At 44.0% G+C, this 21,368-nt stretch overlaps 1 protein-coding gene across 1 annotated transcript; it reads left to right on the top strand.

Moving 5' to 3' along the window:
• Positions 1-1,277: 1,277 nt before the first annotated feature.
• On the top strand, positions 1,278-17,833 carry LOC138952239 (uncharacterized). Its single transcript, XM_070323862.1, has 8 exons — positions 1,278-1,481; positions 6,146-6,359; positions 6,537-7,210; positions 9,243-9,416; positions 13,546-13,761; positions 15,575-15,721; positions 16,106-16,348; positions 16,669-17,833. The coding sequence occupies exons 1-8, from the start codon at positions 1,278-1,280 to the stop codon at positions 17,209-17,211; spliced, it is 2,415 nt and encodes an 804-aa protein (XP_070179963.1). The 3' UTR covers positions 17,212-17,833.
• The last annotated feature ends 3,535 nt before the right edge of the window (positions 17,834-21,368 follow it).

Below are 21,368 nucleotides of genomic sequence, written 5' to 3'. Positions count from 1 at the left end.
CTCGCCTAATCTCTGCACAGCTAAATATACAAGGTTGAATCGGACCTATACATTTCCAGACGCTTAAGGCCATGTCAGACGCACAACACAAAACAGTGTTTTCTTTCAAAACAAACACAAAACAGCGTGTTTCCCGTGTGACATCCCCCAAAACGCGTTTCAGAAAACACTGTTTCGTGTTTTCGCATCGTGTTTTGGGTTTTAGAGCATGCTCTAAAATCTGAAAACACGTTTTGGTAGTCAGCCAATGAACGCGGACGATCAACTCACGTGACTCGGTTTCCGGCACAACGGAGATAGAAAAAAATGGCCGACGCAGATGTGGTACCGATTCAGGGTAGTATCGGACCCACGAATCGGCCTAACTAGAGTCTATGGAGCCTGTCACGATTGAAGAGAGGCAATAATATAAGTGGGCGCTGCCAGCCGTGTTGTTTACAAACCCAAACACAGCGCGGTAGCTGGACGGGTCAAGCTGACACTGACCGTATCAGTGGGCACTGCCAGCCGTGTTGTTTACAACCCGGCCAAACACAGGCCGGCGATAGCTGGACGGGTCAAGCTGACTGTGACCGATAATTCTGTGAAAACAAGCACCGCGCTTCATCTGTGTGTTTCACGTGTGACATCCCCTCTGTAAAAACATGTGTTTCCCCGACGTTTTGAAATGGTGTTTTTGTCGGAAACATGGCTTTGTGTTGTGCGTCTGTCTTCGCCTTAAGGTGCGTAGAGCACTGCACTGACTTCTCCCTTATTCCGGAACTGGGGCACACAGCGGCACCACTCATGAGCATATCTATAGATACCAGATTAGTTTCGGGAAGTGCCTGAATGGGACACCTGTCTGTGAATCTCTACAGCTGTAGTGTCCACCCCTCTTTACCAGCAGTGAAACACTACGTCGCTCAAATATTTCACTCGTGTCAAGTCTCGTGGGCTGCTATCTTGGAACTGTAGTACCATGATTTCATTGTACCTATGATCCTCGGTTGGTGAAAATCAGCAAGTCTATACTACTGTCCGGCAAAGTGACAAATGATGATAAGCGTTTTTTAACGCCCTCGCGGTAAAACCATCAGAGGCACGTTTCCGGGTGTGACCCCGTCACAGTGATAAATGATAATAGGTGTTTTTTTAACGCCCTCACGGTATAACCATTAGGAGCACGTTTCCGGATGTGATCCCGACAAAGTGATAAAACAAAGTATTTGTAAGGACATCGTCACTCGTGATAGTCCATCTTTCCGCACAAGTTCATGGCTTGTACTATCGGCACCATGGCCACCCCGGCCCAAAACCTTCCCCTCTGTTCCTCTGAGGCCCAGAAGAGCAGGGACAGTGGCAGTGGTTGTGTTAGTGAAGCAGCAGCAGCGGCAGTGCCAGGGGGAGGGAAGCGAGAGAGCGATGCGTTCCTTGTGCAGCTTATGGACAAGCTCCGAGAAGCGGCTGAAGCCTCCGCCGTGAACGTAGCAGCGCAAAAGGTGAATCTTGGGTTATATTAAAACATGTGATGACCGAGAGGATTAGTTACGATAGGGTTTAAAAGGTGACTCGACTGTGCGGATTTGCCTTTTTTTTAAGGACACATTTGTTAACCGAGAGGATTAGTTACGATTGGGTTTAAAAAGTGACTCAACTGTTAGTATTTGCTTTGCTTGTGACAATATGTTAAGCCTCCGCCGTGAAGCCTCCGGTGTGAAAGGATGAAGTGTCCGCTTGTTTGAAAGTCCGGCGAACTTCTATTCCTAGGAAAATGTGTCCCTGGACTTTGTGTCCTAGGAACATAGGTCCCTGGACTCTATTTCCTAGGAAAAGGTGTCCTTTTTCCCAGGCTGGAAAGTCCGCACAGGAGCGTTGAGGTAGGACACATTTTCCGGACAGAGAGTCCGCTTTTAGGACTTATTATCCGGACTGAGAGTCCGCTTTGTTCTCCGGAATTGTTGCAAGTTTTCGTATTGTGTATCTGCTTATTACACACACATAGACCCCCCCACACACACACACACACACACACACACACACACACACACACACACACACACACACACACACACACACACACACACACACACATATGTATATCAAAGCGATATACATATTCTGGTATTGTTTTCAGCACATTTATTCGTGGAAAATTTTCAATTGAGACGCTGTAACCGCCCGTACGAGGTTTTTTTTCCACCTGATGTTTGCAGGTAATAGCCTTTCTGTCCCTTGGCGAAGATCGTGTAGGGACCAAGCCAGGGGTCCAACTCCTTGCCACCCTTGCGGTCACCTCTGACGGGTTTTTTCATCACCTTTTGGCCTATCTGGAGCATTTCCTGAAATCATGTTCAGTAGAATTACACACACACACACACACACACAAACACACACACACACACACACACACACACACACACACACACACACACACACACACACACACACAAACATCACTTTAAGTGTAACTGACAAAGCTACAAAACGACCGAAACAAATCAGGCGCAGTTGCGCCATTTAAATGCATTACACGTCACGAGAAAAATAGAATACATACCGTGTAGTTCCTTTGTGCTGCTCTCCTAATTGGCCGTTTGATGTTCAGGGTGGCAAGGGTAGGGTATTTCTGATTTAGAAGGTAGTTTTCCACGTCTGAGAATCGCACGTTCTGTCCCCGCACCATCTTTCTTGTGTGTGACAGCAATTTTGTGACTCCCCAAAATGTATACCATTGCTAACAATGCCAGGTGGTGACAATTGCACGAGTATTAGGCTGTACCCTTTTGGAAAGTGATAGAACGTTCTTATTGCTGACATGCCTCCTTCTCTCTTCAATACCCCTGTATTTCGTGTTGAAAATGCTTAGGACAGCACCTGGAAACCGCACGACTTTAGACAATTCTGCAACATTTCAACAAAAGCAACAAGGGGAAGGGGGGGTGGGAGGAGAGGTATAAAGATTGACTGATTGTTCGACTGATTCTAGTATTGTGCTTACGAATAAATAGAATACACATTTGCACACACAACTATGTCTGCAACCACAACAACTTTAAAAAAAATAATTTAAAAAATAATAAAAAGCGTTTTGATCGGGTAGACCCAGTCGTTTATTGCAAGATTTGTACCTGGAAAGATAATGAACCTAACACAAGGAAACCGAGAAGCAAATGACACAGAAAAACTGACCAGACAAGACGGGAATCGAACCCAAGACCTCCAAACTCCGAAACCAACACCATAGCAACTGCGCCAACGAGGAAGCGAGAAAATGTAAGTTTTACGCCCTCACGGCAAAGCCATTAGGGGCATGTTTCACGGGAAAACCCGGCTTTGTATGAAAATAAAAAATAAAAATGCGGGGGTGGGGGGGGATGTAGACAGCTGGCTGCCGGCTGCTAGAGGAGACCTGAAATGGGCTAGGGACCGGGTTGGGTCGTCTTGGGTCAGTGCTGAAATGGTTACTTTATTGGCTGTTGGCCGAACGGACACCCGGGCTTCATATTTTTGCATGCATGTATTCGTGTTTCCAAGGCCTGAGGCTTTCGCTGTGACCCTGGGATCTTTATCGTGCGCATGCGTGCACACGGGGGTGTTCGGACACCGAGGAGAGTCTGCACAAAGTTGACTCTGGGACACACATCCCGCGCCGAACTTGGGGGTTGAACCCACGCTGATAGTAACAACCGGTTTTAAAGCCAGCGCCTCTACCGACTGGGCAAACTCCCCCCCCCCCCCCCCCAATTTGTTGGGGTCAAGAAGTTCCATGGAGGGCGGGGGGTATGGAGTAACACATAAAGTTTTGCTCAGAACATTCCCACCCAAGCAGAGCCGCGCTAGGGGTACGCATTACCGTGAAGCTGGCAGTCAGTGCTACCAAATGTCGTCTGTGTCTACCACTCGGTGGTGCCTTAATGTGGGTCTATGTAAGCAGATGCCAGCGCAAGCAATCTGATGCAGAGTCGGGAGGCGGTTTGGTACAAGAGAACCTTAGAGGCCACAGCCTCGGCCGTCTAAGGGATCTGTGTGTCTGGAGGCACATTTGGTTTCTGAGGTTCAAGCGGAGCTGTTGCCTCTGCTCCCAAGTTCCCGTGTCTGGAGGCGTTTTTGGTATGGAAGCAAACCTGTAGGTTGGGGCCTCTGCCTTTCAGGATGCCAGGACTACAAAATGTGTGTCTTGGGACACATTTAGCTAAAGATTCCAGAAGTGGATCTGTGCTGTGCTGGGTCTGCTGCAAGCACACTAGAACCAGCACGCAACAGTTGAGGTGAACAGATTGGTGACCAAGACAGCGATGAGAGCCCATGATTTTTAAATCTACTTATAGCTAACGCGGCCGAGTGCGGACAACCAGGACACCTACACCTAGGTATGTGTAACAGGAAAAGATGTCTCCCAGGACTCAAAGTCCGACCCCTAAATATAGGCTAGGACTTTCTGTCCTAAATTTGTTCGCTGAAAGTCTAGGAAAATGTGTCCGGGTGGGGACTATCGTTCCTAGGAACAGGAGCCCGTAGGACTCTTTTTCCCAGCGGACACCTTTTCCTTTTACACCGGGCGCGAAAGGTGAATCCTTATTCAAGACAAATTTGTTAACCGAGAGGATTAGTTATGATTGGGTTTAAAAGGTGGCTCAACTGTGAGTATTTGCCTTGATTTATGACAATTTATTTTACCGAGAGGATACGTAACGGTTGGGTGTGAAAGGGGACTCAGCTGTGAGTATTTGCCTAGTTTAATGACAAATTTGTTAAGCCTCCGCCGCGAATGTAGGGGCGCGAAAGGTGAATACTTGTTCAAGGCAAATTTGTTAACATAGTGGATTAGTTACGATTGGCTCAACTGTGAGTTTTTGCCTTGATTTATGACAAAACATTTTAACCGAGCTAGAGGATTAGTTACAAAGTCGATGTACAAGGTGGCTCAACTGTTAGTATCTGCCTTGTTTTATATGATAAATTTGTTAACCGAGAGGATTAGTTTCGATTGGGTGACTCAACTTTGATTATTTGCCTTGTTTAATGCAATGACAAATGGGTTAACCGAGAGGATTAATAACGGTTGGGTAACGGTTGGATTTACAAGGGGACTCTGCTGTGAGTACTTGCCTTGTTCAATAACACATTTATTTACCGAGAGGATTAGTTACGATTCGGTTTAAAAGTTGACTCAACATGTGAACATTTCTTTTTGATACAAATGATCAAGAGGCAGCGTTAATAACCAGCTCCAGCTGGATTTTTCGCCCACGTTATTTCTCTTTCAGTTTGAAAAAGGAAACGTTGCCCCGATGACATTAGTTCACGCAATTCCCTGTCAGTAGCTCTCACACGTGTCAAGGGCTTGAACTTGCAGTCGATTTAAAAAAAACTAGAAAAAAGAAATCCAAAGCACCGATAGTCGTTAATTGCTGCATTATCTCCGAAATACTGTACTTTTCAACAAAATGATAATTTACCGATAAGACATGACGCGTTGTTTCAGTTTTGCGTCTCAGTTCTGCTTTCAATTTTTGTTCTTCTGGACACACTGATTTGAAAGGAGTGTATGAAAGAGACATTTTGGTATTCGTGTTACAGCGTCAGTACCAAGGAAAACAATATATAGTTTTCTGGAGACCGGGGAAAAAATATTGTACGCTGAAGATATGTGTCCCTTTAATCCAAAAGCGCTCCCAATTGTCTACATTTACACATTTGGCTATTTTATTTAATTGAAAAAATGATACAGTTAAAAAATACGCAGCACCGCAGATTTCTCTTCATTTTGACCTCCATCATTCATCACTTTCTTTGTTTGAGACTATTCTTTCTTTTCTTCAAGTTCAGTCAATAATTGAAGTGAATCAAAAATAGGCTTGAACACCCCCAATATCATAATCACTATCGTCGCTGTCGCCGTCGTCTAAATCGTCGTCGTCATCGTCGTCGTCGTAGTCGTCATCACCACTCATTAGTCGTCGTCGTCGTAATCGGTCACAATTACTGATGTCATTTTTGATTGAACTAGCAGGTCGGGAGGGGGGGGGGGTGGTAACAGGCTCACTACGCGCATTCACAGGCGCAATATTAGTGCCTACTCAATTTTTAGACTGGCTTCCAACACTTACACCCAACACAATCTGTCCAAATTCTACATTTATCACCCCGTTCCTGTTTACAGACGTTCCCGACCGCCCCCTTAAGGCCGACAACTCGAGACGGAGCGGGGACCAAGACACCGCGAGAGGGCGCCAGCAGAGCCAACGGGCGAACCCAGATGTCGACGCCACGAGAGGCCACCAGTAGGCCCACCACCCAGGGTGGGTCACGACTGCTCTTCACCACCACTGAGGAGAGCGAGGAGGAGAGGAGGCATCAGGACAGCGCCATAGATGGTACGTGTCATGTCTGTGTTAAAGGAAAGTGTTACTTTCGCTTTTGACACTATAAGGGGAAGTGAAAATACAAGGTAATTAATATAGCATGAATTCACCGACCGAAGGTCAATTTTTTAAACGGACACTAACACTTTACGTGAAGGTAGCTTATCCTTATCCTCATCTTCATGACAGGCAAGCACACGCGCCTCAAGTCGCGGGCCGGCACGGAGACGAGGGAGGGCAGGAGGCTGTTCCCGATCCGCAGCTTGGCCGGTTTGTCGGAAGAAGAGCGCAGTCGCCGCGCAACGGAGTGCTCCTTCTGCCAGGGCACCTTCACCGAGCCCAAGGTCTTCTGCTGCACGAGGCTGTGCAAGAAGTGCCTGCAAAGCCACATCGACATATCCGCCCTGGAGAACGAGGCGGCTAGCTGCCTGGTGTGCCGCGCCCAGGTCAACGTCCCGGACCGCACCCAGCCACGGGAGTCCTGGGCCGACCAGTTCCGCACCGACCTGTTCTTGCAGCGCCTTCAGGAGGTCACCTTGCAGCTGAATCAGAAGCACGACTGCTACGTGTGCCACAGCTCCAAGAACAACAAGACCTCGGCGACCTCGTACTGCTTCGACTGCGACACCTACTACTGCGACTCGTGCAACGTGATGCACCTGCAGCTGAGGGGGTTGACCTCCCACAGCACGGCCACGCTGGACAGCCTGCCGCCACGGGACATCATGTCGCGCCGTAAGGTGTTCTGCCAGAACCACAAGGACCACTACGTCGAGCTCTTCTGCCGCGACTGCAACGCCTTGCTGTGTAAGGTGTGCGTGGACGAGAGCCACAAGAAGTGCAACGTTATTGCCACAAATCAGGTGAGAGCAGTTTTGTGAAAATGAAAGAAATCAGAAGAGTGAGAGATTGAGTGGAAGAGAGATCCTGACTGTGTGTCTATCTGTCTGCGTGTGTACGTGTGTGTGTGCGTGTGTGTGGGGGGGGGGGTGTGTGTGTGTGTGTGTGAGAGAGAGAGAGAGAGAGAGAGAGAGAGAGAGAGAGAGAGAGAGAGAGAGAGAGAGAGAGAGAGAGAGTTCGCTATACTATGTGTTTCGATCTGACACAATGAACTTTTTACTCTAAACAGGTCTTTGATAATGGCCCTTACCTTGGCCCCGTAATATTATTGTGACCCTATATCGGATATCTTATGTATGTTCTTCATGACTTCATTTTGATCCACCTGTAGAACTGTTTGTAGGTCTTGCTGTTTTTTTGGTTTTTTTGACACAACACAAGTCCCGTTTGTGCAGTTTTGGTTAGCACATCACCTGGTAATGCTGTGACGTCAATCAATGTTTGAATATTCAGGATGTTCGAGCTTACTCCTGTGAACAGTTAGTCAATATTTGACACACTATTCTCAATATATCCTTTAAAATAAACCTCTCCGTTTGAGTTATGTGTCCTGTTCCTTTAAATCTTTTCCACCATTAAGCAAGCCGTCTGCATTTGGGACATATTTTCTCAAGTATAATTAAACACGTTATTCTAAGATTCTGTTATCAACCAAAGGTGGATTAGAAATACGATATCATGCCTGAATATTGTAAACACAAATACAGTCATTCTCGCAATCCCATTAATTTTGATTAATTTATTAAAACTTGCGTTTCCGAACTTATGTCACGTACGGTTGCTTATTTTTACACCCCCGGTATAGGGGTGTGTATAGGTTTCGGTCGATGTGTTTGTTTGTTTGTTTGTTTGTTTGTTTGTTTGTTTGTGTGTTTGTGTTCGCATATAGATCTCAAGAATGAACGGACCGATCGTCACCAAACTTGGTGAACAGGTTCTATACATTCCTGAGACGGTCCTTACAAAAATTGGGACCAGTCAAACACACGGTTAGGGAGTTATTGGTGGATTAAAATTATACAAGGACTTATAGAGGGACATTTTAATGGTCAAAGGGAAATAACCATTCTCACTCAGTCACTGCCACCAACTGAGAAGGTTATTTCCCTTTGACGGGGGTGTTTTTCCTACCTCGGAGGAATTTCTTGGTTTTTTTTGGAAGTGGTGTAGTGCATGTATTCAACTGCGTGATCTTTGTTATGCTTGTGCGGATGTATATGTGCGCGCGTGCTGGCTTGCTCGCGTATGCGTTCGTGTCTGTGTGTGTCAGATTTGAAGTAAAAGTCACGAATACATACATGTTTATCCAAGTTGTTATTCTGGAACCAGGACATACTAGATCACGCCTCTTACTTCATACACGTTCTGACATGATGAATGATGTCTTCTGTTTGGTCAACATGTTATACTCTGGTCTGTTTACCTTAAATTGTCTGTGCTATAAGTAAGGTTTCTGTAAAACTCCTTAGTGAGTTCATGGTTTGAAACCTAGGGCCTAGGGATTTGAGGTCAATGCCAGAGGAGTGATAAGGATTTGAAACGTGCTTGAAAGTAGGCTGGTAACCATCAAATGCAAAAGGGTCTGTTTGTCACAGTGTCTGTCTGTCTGTCTGTCTGTCTGTCTGTCTGTCTGTCTGTCTCTCTCTCTCTCTCTCTCTCTCTCTCTCTCTCTCTCTCTCTCTCTCTCTCTCTCTCCCTCTCTCTCTTGTTTAGTGTAGTTAAGTTTAGTTTAGGTAAGTTTTAACCTAGTTCAGTTTAGTGTACTTTAGATTATTTTGTTTTCGAGATTAGTTTTGTACAGTTTAGTTTAGCTTTAACCAAGTTCAGTTTGGTTAAATGTACTTTAGATTATTTTGGTTTAGAGATTAGATTTGTTTAGTTTAGTTTAGTTTAGTCAAGTCCTCAGAACATAATTGGCTCCATTAACTATGAATATGTGTCCTTTTTCATTCCTCCTCATCGTATTCTTTTTATGAATCTCTCATTTGTTGACAGATTGCAGCGGACAAGAAACGGATTCTGGAAGGACTGAAGGAAGAGTTTGACATTGCAATCAGGAGGGCGGAGGAGGAAGATGAAATGCTGCGCGATCGGGGATCCAGGATGCAGAACCGCGTCTCGCAGAGAAAGGAGGAGATAGAGGCGGCGTTCAAGCGTATCGAAAATGTTGTGAGTTATTGTTCTTGAAAAATGCGAGGCGGGAGTGTTTGAGTGTTTGGGAGGAGGATAATATTTAGAGTGTGGGTTACACACTCCGAGTTCTGATTATCTTGCATATTTTCCCGAGGGTCGATTTTCATGTATTACCGAGCCTTTGGCGAGGTAATACATGAAAATCGACCCGAGGGAAAATATGCAAGATAATCAAGACGAGGTGTGTAAGCTATTTATCCCATTACTCCGACGTTTTCATTAAAAACACTTACTTTTTACACTAAAACCTGCCCGTGCCTGTTTTCAGCTTGCCAAAAGCCTCCGCCGTCGAAATTCATGTCAATGAATTCATGCGCAAAACTAGTTCCCATTTGTCAGCATAATGGACGGTGTCATTCGACTTGTATGTGGACATTCAGTCATTCATATTGTTTATATAAAGGTCTGCTATCTGCTTTTACATTTTGAAAGTCATTTTAAAATATCCTTGTGTATATTTGACATCGGCTTTCGTTATACTCAATTCGGCATACCGGGTTTATATTTTTACCAGAATTGCGCACGATAATGGCAGCGCAACAAATTCAGTTCGGGCCGTGCTGGTTTTATCTTTGACCCAAGTCAGTTCGCATGCAGTGTTACTGTTTGTCAGTCGGGGATAGAAATGTTGGCTGTCATCACGCTGTTCTGTTTTGGTTTTCACACGTGGATCACTTACATATTCAGTCGTCGGGTTTAGGTGAGCCAAAGCTTCAATACTTCGCCTGTTGTAGACGTTAAGCAATAAAGCTTGGAAGTTGTATGTCGGCACTGAGAGTCGGTCGCGGTACATCGCTTTCTACTTTGTCCCGGTCATGAGTTTGAGGTTGGATACATCAAACATATCACATCCTCTTCTCTTCCCCATATATCTTAACTGTATCTCCAACTTCTTTTCGTCTTCTTCTTTTCATTTTGGTGCCACTCCCTCATTTGTCGCTGAACCCCGCAGTTGACTCGACTCGGATTCAAAACAAGCCCGTTCGAACAGTCTTGAACACCACGGTTGCAAGCAGATTCGGCTATCAATCGAAGCAATACACTTAAAGCCAAAGGCGAAAGCAACTAACCAAATGAGATAACCTAACGTTTGATTTGACTTAATGGTGAGTCTTCTGATAAATTTTTTGGCGTTGGAATGGATCTCAACGGGTTCTTAGCTACGACAACTTTTCCAGAGTTATGCACCGCAGGCATGCCTTCGACAATCGATGTCAGTTTCAGATTGAGTTTTCGAACTACCAGGTGACTGGGTTGTGTTTTGATTGCGCTCTCTCTCTCTCTCTCTCTCTCTCTCTCTCTCTCTCTCTGTCTCTCTGTCTCTCTCTCTCTCTCTCTCTCTCTCTCTCTCTCTCTCTCTCTCTCTCTCTCTCTCTCTCTCTCTCTCTCTCTCTCTCTCTCTCTCTTCCCCTCTTATGCATAAAATTATTCATGGCTGTGTACCTCAAACCATATTTTCCAAATTCACGTTAAAAACTTCACGCCAATTGATGAGACTGAACATGCCTCTGCCTAGGATTGACCTATTCAAATCTAGTTTAGTCTATTCAGGTAGCAGTCTCTGGAACAATCTTCCGACAATCCTGCGGCAAACTAGCAGCACAAACGTTTTTAAGACCAGATATACGTCTTATCTCATGAAGTCTAAATAAACATCTGTTGTCGCTAGAATGGTTGTTAAAACCAACAACCGGTGCTTTTTAACAATGTATTATTATTTTTATATACCCTGATTTTTTTCGAATGCAGTGTATGTCAATGGGCATGGCATTTACAGCTTTGTTGCGTCAGTGCAATCTACTCTATAATTCTTAACTCATGTCAAATGAACTTACATTTTTCATTTAAGCAATGTATTGTATGTAAATTGATGATAATATTATGTTCTTACTTTCATTTTATTATAATCATGTAGCAGTAGTTTTCTTTACTTGCTTATTCTTTAGCAATTTTAGACTAGTCCCTCTTTAGGGCGAGGGCCAGATGTAAAAAAGCAGATCACTGCTTACTCTATTACCCTCGTAAAATAAAGAATTGTTCTTGTTCTTGTTCTTGTTCTCTCTTTCTCTCTCTCTCTCTCTCTCTCTCTCTCTCTCTCTCTCTCTCTCTCTCTCTCTCTCTCTCTCTCTCTCTCTCTCTTTCTCTCTCTCACGGTTCTGTGTAGATGGCTGTCTGTGTGTGTCTCTCTCTCTCTCTCTCTCTCTCTCTCTCTCTCTCTCTCTCTCTCTCTCTCTCTCTCTCTCTCTCTCTCTCTCTCTCTCTCTCTCTCTCTCACGGTTCTGTGTAGATGGCTGTCTGTGTAAAAATTAGGGAGTATCGTCCCTTGATCCCACTCGCGATACTCGTTGAACATGCCTTTGACCATGGAGTCGCTTCAGCCAGCGAAATATCTCGACTCCGCTCTTTCAATCCATGCAGAATGTGCGTATCGTCTGAAGTATTCTTTATTTTCTCAATATTGACACATGTAGGCCTGTACCTATACGTGATGTTGACTTTGACACCACAAAATATTTCAGTCGTATGTTGAAAAAAGTAGTCCATCTGTAAACTCAGAATATGCAGATGACCTCTATAAATTATTCAATTGTACTCCGAAATCAAAGACAATGACCAATGACAGTTGAGATCGAAACTCGGTTGTGATGGGATATAATAATAATAATAATAAAGTGTATTTATATTGCGCCTATCCCTTACAAAAAACTAAAATATTTGGCTCTAAGCGCATTTACAACATGTGTAGGGACTTGGTACAATCAAGTCTGACAAATACAATAACACAATATACAGTCGGTCTCTTAGGTAAAACTGGAAAAAGCAGCTTCGACATTTAAACACTGCTACTAAAAAATCCTCTAACAATACATAAGTGCTTTACAATATGCATTTATGTATAAATATAGATAAAGAACATCGAGTTAATAGGAATTAGAAAAGGTTCTTATGATAAAACTATCTAACGAACGACGAAGAAGAAGAAGAATAAAACTATCAATGTCAATGTATAACCAGTCATTCAACGTAAATGGCCAAAGAACAACAACAAAGCAATGATGAGTTATACTCAATGGCTAATAACGAGGCAGAACTAAATAGTATCGACACAAGATTAAAACAAAACATATTCCTGGAGACACATTTATACATGTATCAAATAATCAATATACAAAATACAGCCCTCGCACACTCGCACACACACGCCAAGGCACGTGTAGTCGCACCCATACACCGCGACAGCTATCGCGAGCACGTACAAGGGAAAAAACAGACCCATATGGTTGTGATGGAATATTCAGAATAATCACCTCCTCAGCTAACAGAGACAAAGAGGCAGGTCATGGGATAATATTTGTTTCAGGCTGACTGAATGCACGACCCAAGGCTGTTACAAGTGCATGAGAGGGAGGGGCTTCCATAATGAAGCACGGGTACATTCTGGAGGGGGGGGGGGGGTCTGATGTTGAAATGTAGCATTTGAAAGGAGTATGTTGGGTCTCTCCTTGAGAAAAAAGGGAAGGGGTTTGGGCTTTCGGAACCCAAAACACCCCCCTCTATCCAGCCTTGCCGAGCCGGTTTGTGGGCGGAGCCTTGGATGCGAGAGTAAGTAGTGTCTGCATTGTTGACAAGGTTCGTCGTTGTTAACCTGTATTTGTCGGCAGACCCGGTCGACGACAACTCCAAGCCCTTGTCTATTTAGCTATCTATGCACCCATCTAGCTATCTATTCGTCTATGTCACACACAGGTTGCAGAGAGAAAACGAAAGCTGATAGCCGAGCTAGCCGACGACAGCCTCCAGGACGGGCTGGGCAACCAGAGCAAGATGGGTCATCTGCAAGCCCTTGTCTATCCATCTATTTATCCACCCATCTAGCTATCTATCCATCTATATTGGATTGGATGGATTGGATTGGATAAGATTTACAGTCCAGTGAGGTTACCCTCATGGAAATTCGGGCTGTTTTCTCCCCGGGGAAAGCGAGCTGCCATACATACGGCGCTACCCATATTTTTTTTCTCCTGCATGCGTGTATTCATGTTTCCTGAGACTTAATGCCGTGTGAGATGGAATTTCTAATCAATGACATTCTGCACACACACAGGTTGCAGAGAGGAAAAGAAAGCTGATAGCCGAGCTAGCCGACGACAGCCTCCAGGACGGGCTGGACAACCAGAGCAAGATGGGTCAGCTGCAAGCCCTCATCGGGGCCCTCAAGGACAACGGAGCCCTGGCCGAAGAGATGTTCAACTGTGGATCTGACCGTGACTTCATAGAGTCCGCGGATGACCTTGTCAAACAGTGTTTGACCCTCAGTGAGGTGAGTATAGTTAGGGAATTTGGTTTAGATTAGGTGATTAAGGAAGAGTTAGTTAGTTAGTTAGTTAGTTAGCTGTTGCTTTTCGGGTCCAGCGGACCATAATAGGCCAAATCAGGACCCCATTAAGGAAGAGAAGTACGCGGTAATAGCAAAAGACAAATCAAATCAAATCAAATCAAATTTTATTTTACGAGGGTTGTGGCATAAGCAATACAAAGCTTTTTTTTCAACCAGCACTCGCCCAAAAAGGGAACTATAATAACATATAAACACGTAATTCACACACAAAATAAGAAAAAAGTCAAAGGTCAGGGAGAGTTCTGTGGGCTAAGTCTGCTGGCGCGTTATGCCGAATTTAATTGTACTTATCTCGTTAAGACCTTCCTTAGTTGGGCCCAAAGTTGACATCGCGAAGTCGTTTTTGTTTTTAATTCAGTGTCAAAATTTCGTGCAGCGAGCTTTGTGAAGTAGACCTCCAGAAGTTTATTATCTTTTACGAAGTAATGATAGTTAAATAGTCTTTTATGTTTTTTATTTGATCGACCTTCTTAGGATTATGGAGTTTTATGCACTGCCTTTTATCGTTAACTAAATTTTTATGTATCGATTGGAGATTGGATTTCCCTTCTTTGAGTCATGTGACGTCAGAGGCCGACAAAACTTTATAATTTGGCTTTTCAGGTTGACCGAAACTTCAAAGGAACTCAAAAAAAAACCCGTCATGTGTTTGATTGCATGTGTGTGTGCTGTTCAATGTCAAAACAACAACAAAGTGAGTACATGACGTGTGTTTTGTAGTTCCTTTGAAGTTTCGGTCAACCTGAAACGCCCAAATATGAAGCTTATGTGTTTGATTGCATACATGTGGATTGGATGCATGTGTGTGTGTGCTCGTTCAATCGTCAAAACAACAACAAAGTCATAAGTACCTGAAAGGAATTCGATCGATACATAAATGTTATTTGCGTGTTTGACCAAAATATGACATTTTACACAGATCTCGACAGTCATTGTTCACCTCGACCGCTAGCGCGGTCTCGGAGAACAATGACTGTCTCGATCTGTGTAAAATGTCATATTTTGGTCAAACACGCAAATAACGTATAGTATTTGAAATAGTCCACTGTAGTCGGTGTAGGCCTTAAGCTCTTTTTAATCGTTTGTCCAGTATTTAATTTCATTCTCTATTTTTGTATGAACTCAAATGTTTAGTGTTCTTAGTATTGTCTTGTTAGCCTAAGTTCTATTTAATCAGAGTATGTTTGCGTGTGCTTATACCTAGTGATATTGTAAAGCGCATAGTGCTTTTAGCTATGCGCTATAGAAATCTCCTTAATAAATAAATAAATAAACGTCTACTTCGCCGAATTACTACCAGGCGTAATGGCGAGCTTAGTCTCTTAGCATGGGATGAAGAGTTACGCACGATCAACCTCTCACCAGGTTATAAACACTTTAGCGGATAACATGAAGAGTTCTCAGATTTTCCTTGTGCTCGATAACCAATTTTCCTTTGCAATATGTTACCTGCTTCAGTTGCTGATATGGCGGGTGATTAAGCGCTGACTTTTGTTTTAATACTTTATTTCTAATCAATGACATTCTGCACACATGAGAAAAACGGAATAGCCTTGTCTATCCCCATTCAAATTAACATGTTTTGGTAATATGTTTTCGTTCCATGCACACAATCTGAATATATGAGATGTTTTCATGAAAACTCACATCCGCACACGTGTTATTTTGGGTTTACAATTTCAACAAAAAGGCCATCAATATTTAAACCATACACTATTTGTGTGTGTGTGTGCAGGTGACCCACAACACCGCCCGCTTTGCCTATGACCGGCCCATGAGCATGGCACGAGTGGACAAATACTCGGTCAACACTTTCCTCACGCTGCTGACCGCTCTAGGCGAGGACATCAATGAGCAGGTGGTCGCCTTCAAAACCAAACAGGTGATGCTCGAGATCATTTATTATTTAAACTGGCTACAGTGGAAGGGGCAGAGAAAGAATACTGGAGTGGGTAAATGAGGGGTGACTAAAGATGAGGTGTGTTTAGCGAAACTATATAGTTTCTTGAAGGACTAAAAGTAAGGGAGTATTTGCTAGCCTTCTTCAACCGACGTGTTGTGGCACTTTTCTGCTGCTTATAGGTTTTGAGCAGAGAGATACCTGCATGTCTGCTTTGCATTTGTTCGTACTAGCAAGAGTGGTGACCCAGTGTGTGCGTGTGTGGGTGTCTGTGCATGAGTGAGTGCGTGCGTGCGCGTGTGCGTACTTGTTTGTGAGAGTTATCAGTTCACAAACTACTTAACTCTTCTTCTCTTGTTTCCCCAGATCGGTCTACGGATGCCCGAGGACAAGGAGAACCCTGCCATCAAGGACATCCAGCTGATGGACAACAACGTCCTCCTGGCGGTGGACAACGGCAACAAGTGCCTCAAGGCCATCGCGCCCAGGGAGGGCGGTGGACACAAGTACCTGAGACTGGACATGAAGACCCGGCCCTGGGGACTGACTTGTATGCAGCCTAACGTGGTGGCCGTGTCCGGCCATCAGTGCCTCCACATCATCACTGTGGTACGCGAGCTTTGACTTCGTATTTCTCTTAACTTCTGACATAATAAACTGTGAGAAACAATCTTTGTTCCAATAATGCGTTTACATTTGCCTTCCTGTTTCTCTTTACTTCTAAAATAATAAACTGTGCGAAACAATTATTGCGACAAATTGTGTTACCCATTAACGGCCATAGACATTTTGACTTAATTGACACGGGAATAAATGCTTCTGTTGGGGTAAGAAAATGGGTGCAATAATATGTTTGCCTACTTTAGAATGTAGGAACGTTACAAAACAGTAACGAACTAACCAACCACAACTGACCTCTCTGTCCACAGAGCTCCGAGCAGCTGTCCCTACAGACCACAGTCCGGACACGCAAGGACTACTGGTCTATCACGGCCCTCAGTCCAATCAACGTGGCCGGTGCCTGCAAGTTCCCGCCCTCCGTCGACATCATGGACATCACGGGCCGACGACTCCGCACCATTGAGGGCGAGCAGAACGGCACCGTCATCTTCAAGCAGCCCAACTTCCTGGCCACCATGAACGGCAACATCCTGGTGACGGACCGCCAGGAGAACACCCTCATCTGCATGGACCAGGCGGGCGAGGTGAAGTTCGTGTACCGCTCCACCAACAGGGAGGAGGCGGCCCACGTCAGGGGGGTCTGCACGGATGATCAGAACCGGGCTTACATCGTGGACGGGTCCAACGTCTTCATGGTGTCCCGGGAGGGCAAGCAGCAGTGCCAGCTGTTGACGTGTCTGCCCGACCCCCGCGCCATCAGCGTGGGCAAGGACAATAACATGGCCGTCTCCTTGGACGGGAGAGGGGTCACCTTCTTCACGCTGTCCGAGCTCAAGGGACCTTACAATTAACGTGAAACGTTGGAAGGGAAAAACTGTGTAGTGTCGAGAGCAGAACGTGTGCGAGACTGTTTGGTTTGGGACTTAATCAGAACGATGATAGAGGATGATGCACGGGAGAGGGGTCACCTTCTTCTAGCTGTCCGAGCTCAAGGGATCTTACAATTAACACTCGCGGAGTGCAACGTTGGAAGAGGAAGGCTTCGTAGTGTCCTGGAGGGCTGAACGTTTGCGAGGATATTTGGTTTTGGGACTAAATCAGAACGATGAAAGAGGGTGAAAGTAGGTGCGTTTGCGTTGACATTTCCCTCGTTTGACTTTCTTTCCTCGATCAGCTTTCTTGAACGCCCACTGTAACGGGGGAGCGCACACGACTAAGCGGGTGTATGTGAATTGTGTTGGAAATGGCTGACGTGCTCGAGAATAAGTGGCTTATTACTTCATGCTCGAACGCGCTGGAAGATTGGCACTAAACACTTCGCGTTCAATGACATTGCCTCATACTCTAAGGGCGTCCTTCCCTTGTTTTTTCCCCTCAGCATGTGCAGGAGAATATGATCTCAACATTTGACTCATTGTTCAGCTTTTCCGTATCACAAAGTGCTTCTCGGACGCTCAGGAAGACTTTATCTCCTGAAACAGCCAGAGAAACCAGGGCTACTCGTTCTGGGATAGCAACGTCTGCATGCTTCTCTGCTAACATTTGCTAATATATAATGTGACTGAAGAGAGTTGAAAAACGTGTGTTCATCATGCGTCTACCATTTTAATTGGACAAAAGTGATGACAGATCTCTGCATAAATGCGAACAAAAGTGAAGAAACAACATTTGCATAATGTTTGACGCCGAGGCCTCACATGGCCTTCTTGTTTGGTTTAAACAATGTTTTATTCATATTTTACATGTTCAGGAAACGAACATCGACATAAGGTGAAAACAACAAGCCTACGGCTTACGGCTTATGGTGGTGTCTTCAAAAAAATTTACAAGAAGAACATGGCAGACAGTCAAGCCCTTACACAATAAGCAAAACCAATCCGTAAATTGTACACAAAATATTATCAAGATTTAGAAGAGAAAAGAAAAAACGAAAAAGAAGGTGAGAAAAACACCCCTAAAATATCTAACCAGAAGAATGTCTTCTTGTTTGCTGTATTCTTGTTACTTTCCCGCTCCGCGGATGGCGATATAAATAGAAGTTGGACTGCAATGTGCAGACCTGAGAATGATTTCAGTTGACTTCATGTTTTTGTGTTGTAATGCTTTGAATGACGTGTCTATTTTTACACAGCAAAAGAGCATCTTTTGATGTTGAAATGCTGGTTGCATGCAGTCTGGACGTGAAGATGTTAAATTGTTTATCTAATACTCGTATTTTGTTCTTGTGGATGAAGTGCATACCACAAACATGTTCAAGTTTGTTGGAGATTGTTACTTGATTGAGCCTTTGAACCGGCACGGTTGGCCTCGTGGTAAGGCGTCCGCCCCGTGATCGGGAGGTCGTGGGTTCGAACCCCGGCCGGGTCATACCTAAGACTTTAAAATTGGCAATCTAGTGGCTGCTCCGCCTGGTGTCTGGCATTATGGGGTTAGTGCTAGGACTGGTTGGTCCGGTGTCAGAATGATGTGACTGGGTGAGACATGAAGCCTGTGCTGCGACTTCTGTCTTGTGTGTGGCGCACGTTATATGTCAAAGCAGCACCGCCCTGATATGGCCCTTCGTGGTCGGCTGGGCGTTAAGCAAACAAACAAACAAACAAATTGAGCCTTTGCGTGCAAGTGTTTATGTATCCGCGTTAGCACCTTGGTGACTGTTGCATGGAGTTTGGAAGACGGGACATGAGTTTATGTCAGAGAATCTGTGACTGTGAATGATTGAAAATGTACAGACACTCGAGTGTGTGCCAAAGAAATGCATAACCTGTGTGCATTAATGATATTGTGGGTGGGTGTTTTTATAGCACATATGACAATGATATCATCATAGCCTTTTGTGTTGGGAAAATTATCGCGTAGGGTTGTTGTTGTTGTTGTTGTTGTTGTTGTTGTTGTTGTTGTTGTTGTTGTTGTTGTTGTTGTTGTTGTTGTTGTTGTTGTTGTTGTTGTTGTTGTTGTTGTTTGTCAGTATGCTCAGTGTGAAAACGGACAAGCTTCTTGACTGTGTACATACGTCTTGTGGTAAGTGATAGTGCATTTGTAATTCTTTATCTGTAATACATGTATATATTTATATTATTGCGACTTTTTAAGCATATGATCTCGCTTGCGCACCATTAACAGTTGCAAAGTTGAGTAGTCTGAGTAATCTTTATCTTGTTTTCTAATGCCCACTTGCTCGAGTGAAACTGCTTTATAATAAAATCAGGAAATACCGTCGAGTGTAAGCTTCTATTCATTGGTGATTTCAGCGATTGCGCGGGATCTGTACTAGTGGTTATCAATTTGGGACAATGAACAAGTTTGAAGGCAGTTTATGTGGTATGTTGCGACGACGCAGACATATAATTTGTTGAAGTTAGCTGCGTTTTCATCTTTCTTATCATCGTTGTCAGCGTGTTAGTTTCTTCGCCTGCTTGTTTCTTATGAAGGTTTCAGCTTAAGCTGCGGAACCTGTATGTTCTTAAATGTGAATGTACAGTATCATTAACTCATTGTTAACTGTGTTTTGAGCATGTGAGAAAAATAAATATTTTGAAAACATCATTGTATTGTTGAAGAGACTGTTTCCCGACGCATGGCCGTTTCTGCAGGCGCGTGTGTTTTTTTTGTTTTTTTTGCCTGACTGTCAGTATCGTTTTAAAAATGTATCATTTGCGAGTATGTCCGCATTTGCATATCTAACGTATGTGCACATACGGAAATATAGCAATGACAAATACACTTACTAACTAACACACACACACACACACACACACACACACACACACACACACACACACACACACGCGCGCACACACACATGCGCGCGCGCGCGCGCTTCTCCCCATCCCCCATCCCAACTCCTTGCGCCCCTCCCATCATCGCTTATCCTTTTCCCTGTCTGCACACACATTTACGAAGAATATTTCAAATCAGATTGATCTCCCATTGATGCTGAATGTGAGGGAACTTTTGCACCGCAGCAAAAAGCAGGATTTCTCCGAATGATTGAGTAAGTTAGAGAAGGACACTTAAAACATGTTCAGAGTGTGTGAGTGTCTGTATCTGCGTGAGTGTCTGTGTGGGCTGCGGGGTCTGTCAATGTGTGTCGGTCTGTATGTCAGTCTGTCCGCTTGTCTGTCTCTCAGTCTGTCCGCTTTTCTGTCTCTCAGTCTGTATCTCTGCGAGGAGATGGAAAAGACAAGGGATCTGGATAGAATGAAAACCTTACAGCATCAGGTCATGTACTTAAATGCAAGTATCTGACAGAAACGTATTGATTTGTGATTTGTATGTTTGTGTTCGTTATGAAATGACAAGCCACTCCTAGTCTGTCTGAAAGCAGCGTGAACATTTGTGTCACAGTTAAATATGTAGCACTGAACTTGACTGGAAACAGCTCGGATTGTTTTACTATACCGTAAATGTAACTCACAGACTTGTTTCATTCGAATTGACTAGATGGCTTTTCATGCTGATGTCGACAAAACCCTCAGACTCAGCAATCCTATTGCCGATTACATTTTATGTTCTACATATTTGCCACAAAACGCAATTGTTAGAAAAATTGCAGATGTGATTGTCTGCCTGTCTGTCTGCATATCATACTGCCTGCATGAGATAAGTAATAAGTCTTTATTTCTTATATCTATATATCTACGAAAAACTTGCATTAATTAAGAATGTGTCTTGAGTTAAAAACATTGCAAATTACAGGATAAAACATTATACGAATACGAATACGAATACTTTATTATCTCATACAGAGAAATTTCAGTGTGGTGCACATTAAAAGACAAAACAAATAATAAGACAACAGATAAAAATACCATACGAAGCATACTACACTCGCGCACGCATATGTACACTAACAGGAATAGTAACATGATTCCAAATAGGTTAAAAGTTTAACGCTAAAAACTATCATTAAAATAAAAAAAAATCACTGTATTTGTCCGCCCTATTGTCAGGCCTATCGCCTCTCTGTCTGTTCGTCTGTCCATTGGTTCGTTCTTTGTTTGTCTGGCTA

This window comes from Littorina saxatilis, linkage group LG2, assembly GCF_037325665.1.
Source record: "Littorina saxatilis isolate snail1 linkage group LG2, US_GU_Lsax_2.0, whole genome shotgun sequence".
NCBI classification, from domain to species: domain Eukaryota; kingdom Metazoa; phylum Mollusca; class Gastropoda; order Littorinimorpha; family Littorinidae; genus Littorina; species Littorina saxatilis.
This window is presented reverse-complemented; position numbering and strand designations above follow the sequence as displayed.

Coding starts and splice junctions, on each gene's coding strand:
- LOC138952239 (XM_070323862.1), top strand. CDS start 1,278: ATGGCCACCCCGGCCCAAAACCTTCCCCTCTGTTCCTCTGAGGCCCAG. Junction 7,211..9,242: donor ACGTTATTGCCACAAATCAG/GTGAGAGCAGTT, acceptor ATTTGTTGACAG/ATTGCAGCGGACAAGAAACG. Junction 15,722..16,105: donor TCGCCTTCAAAACCAAACAG/GTGATGCTCGAG, acceptor TTGTTTCCCCAG/ATCGGTCTACGGATGCCCGA.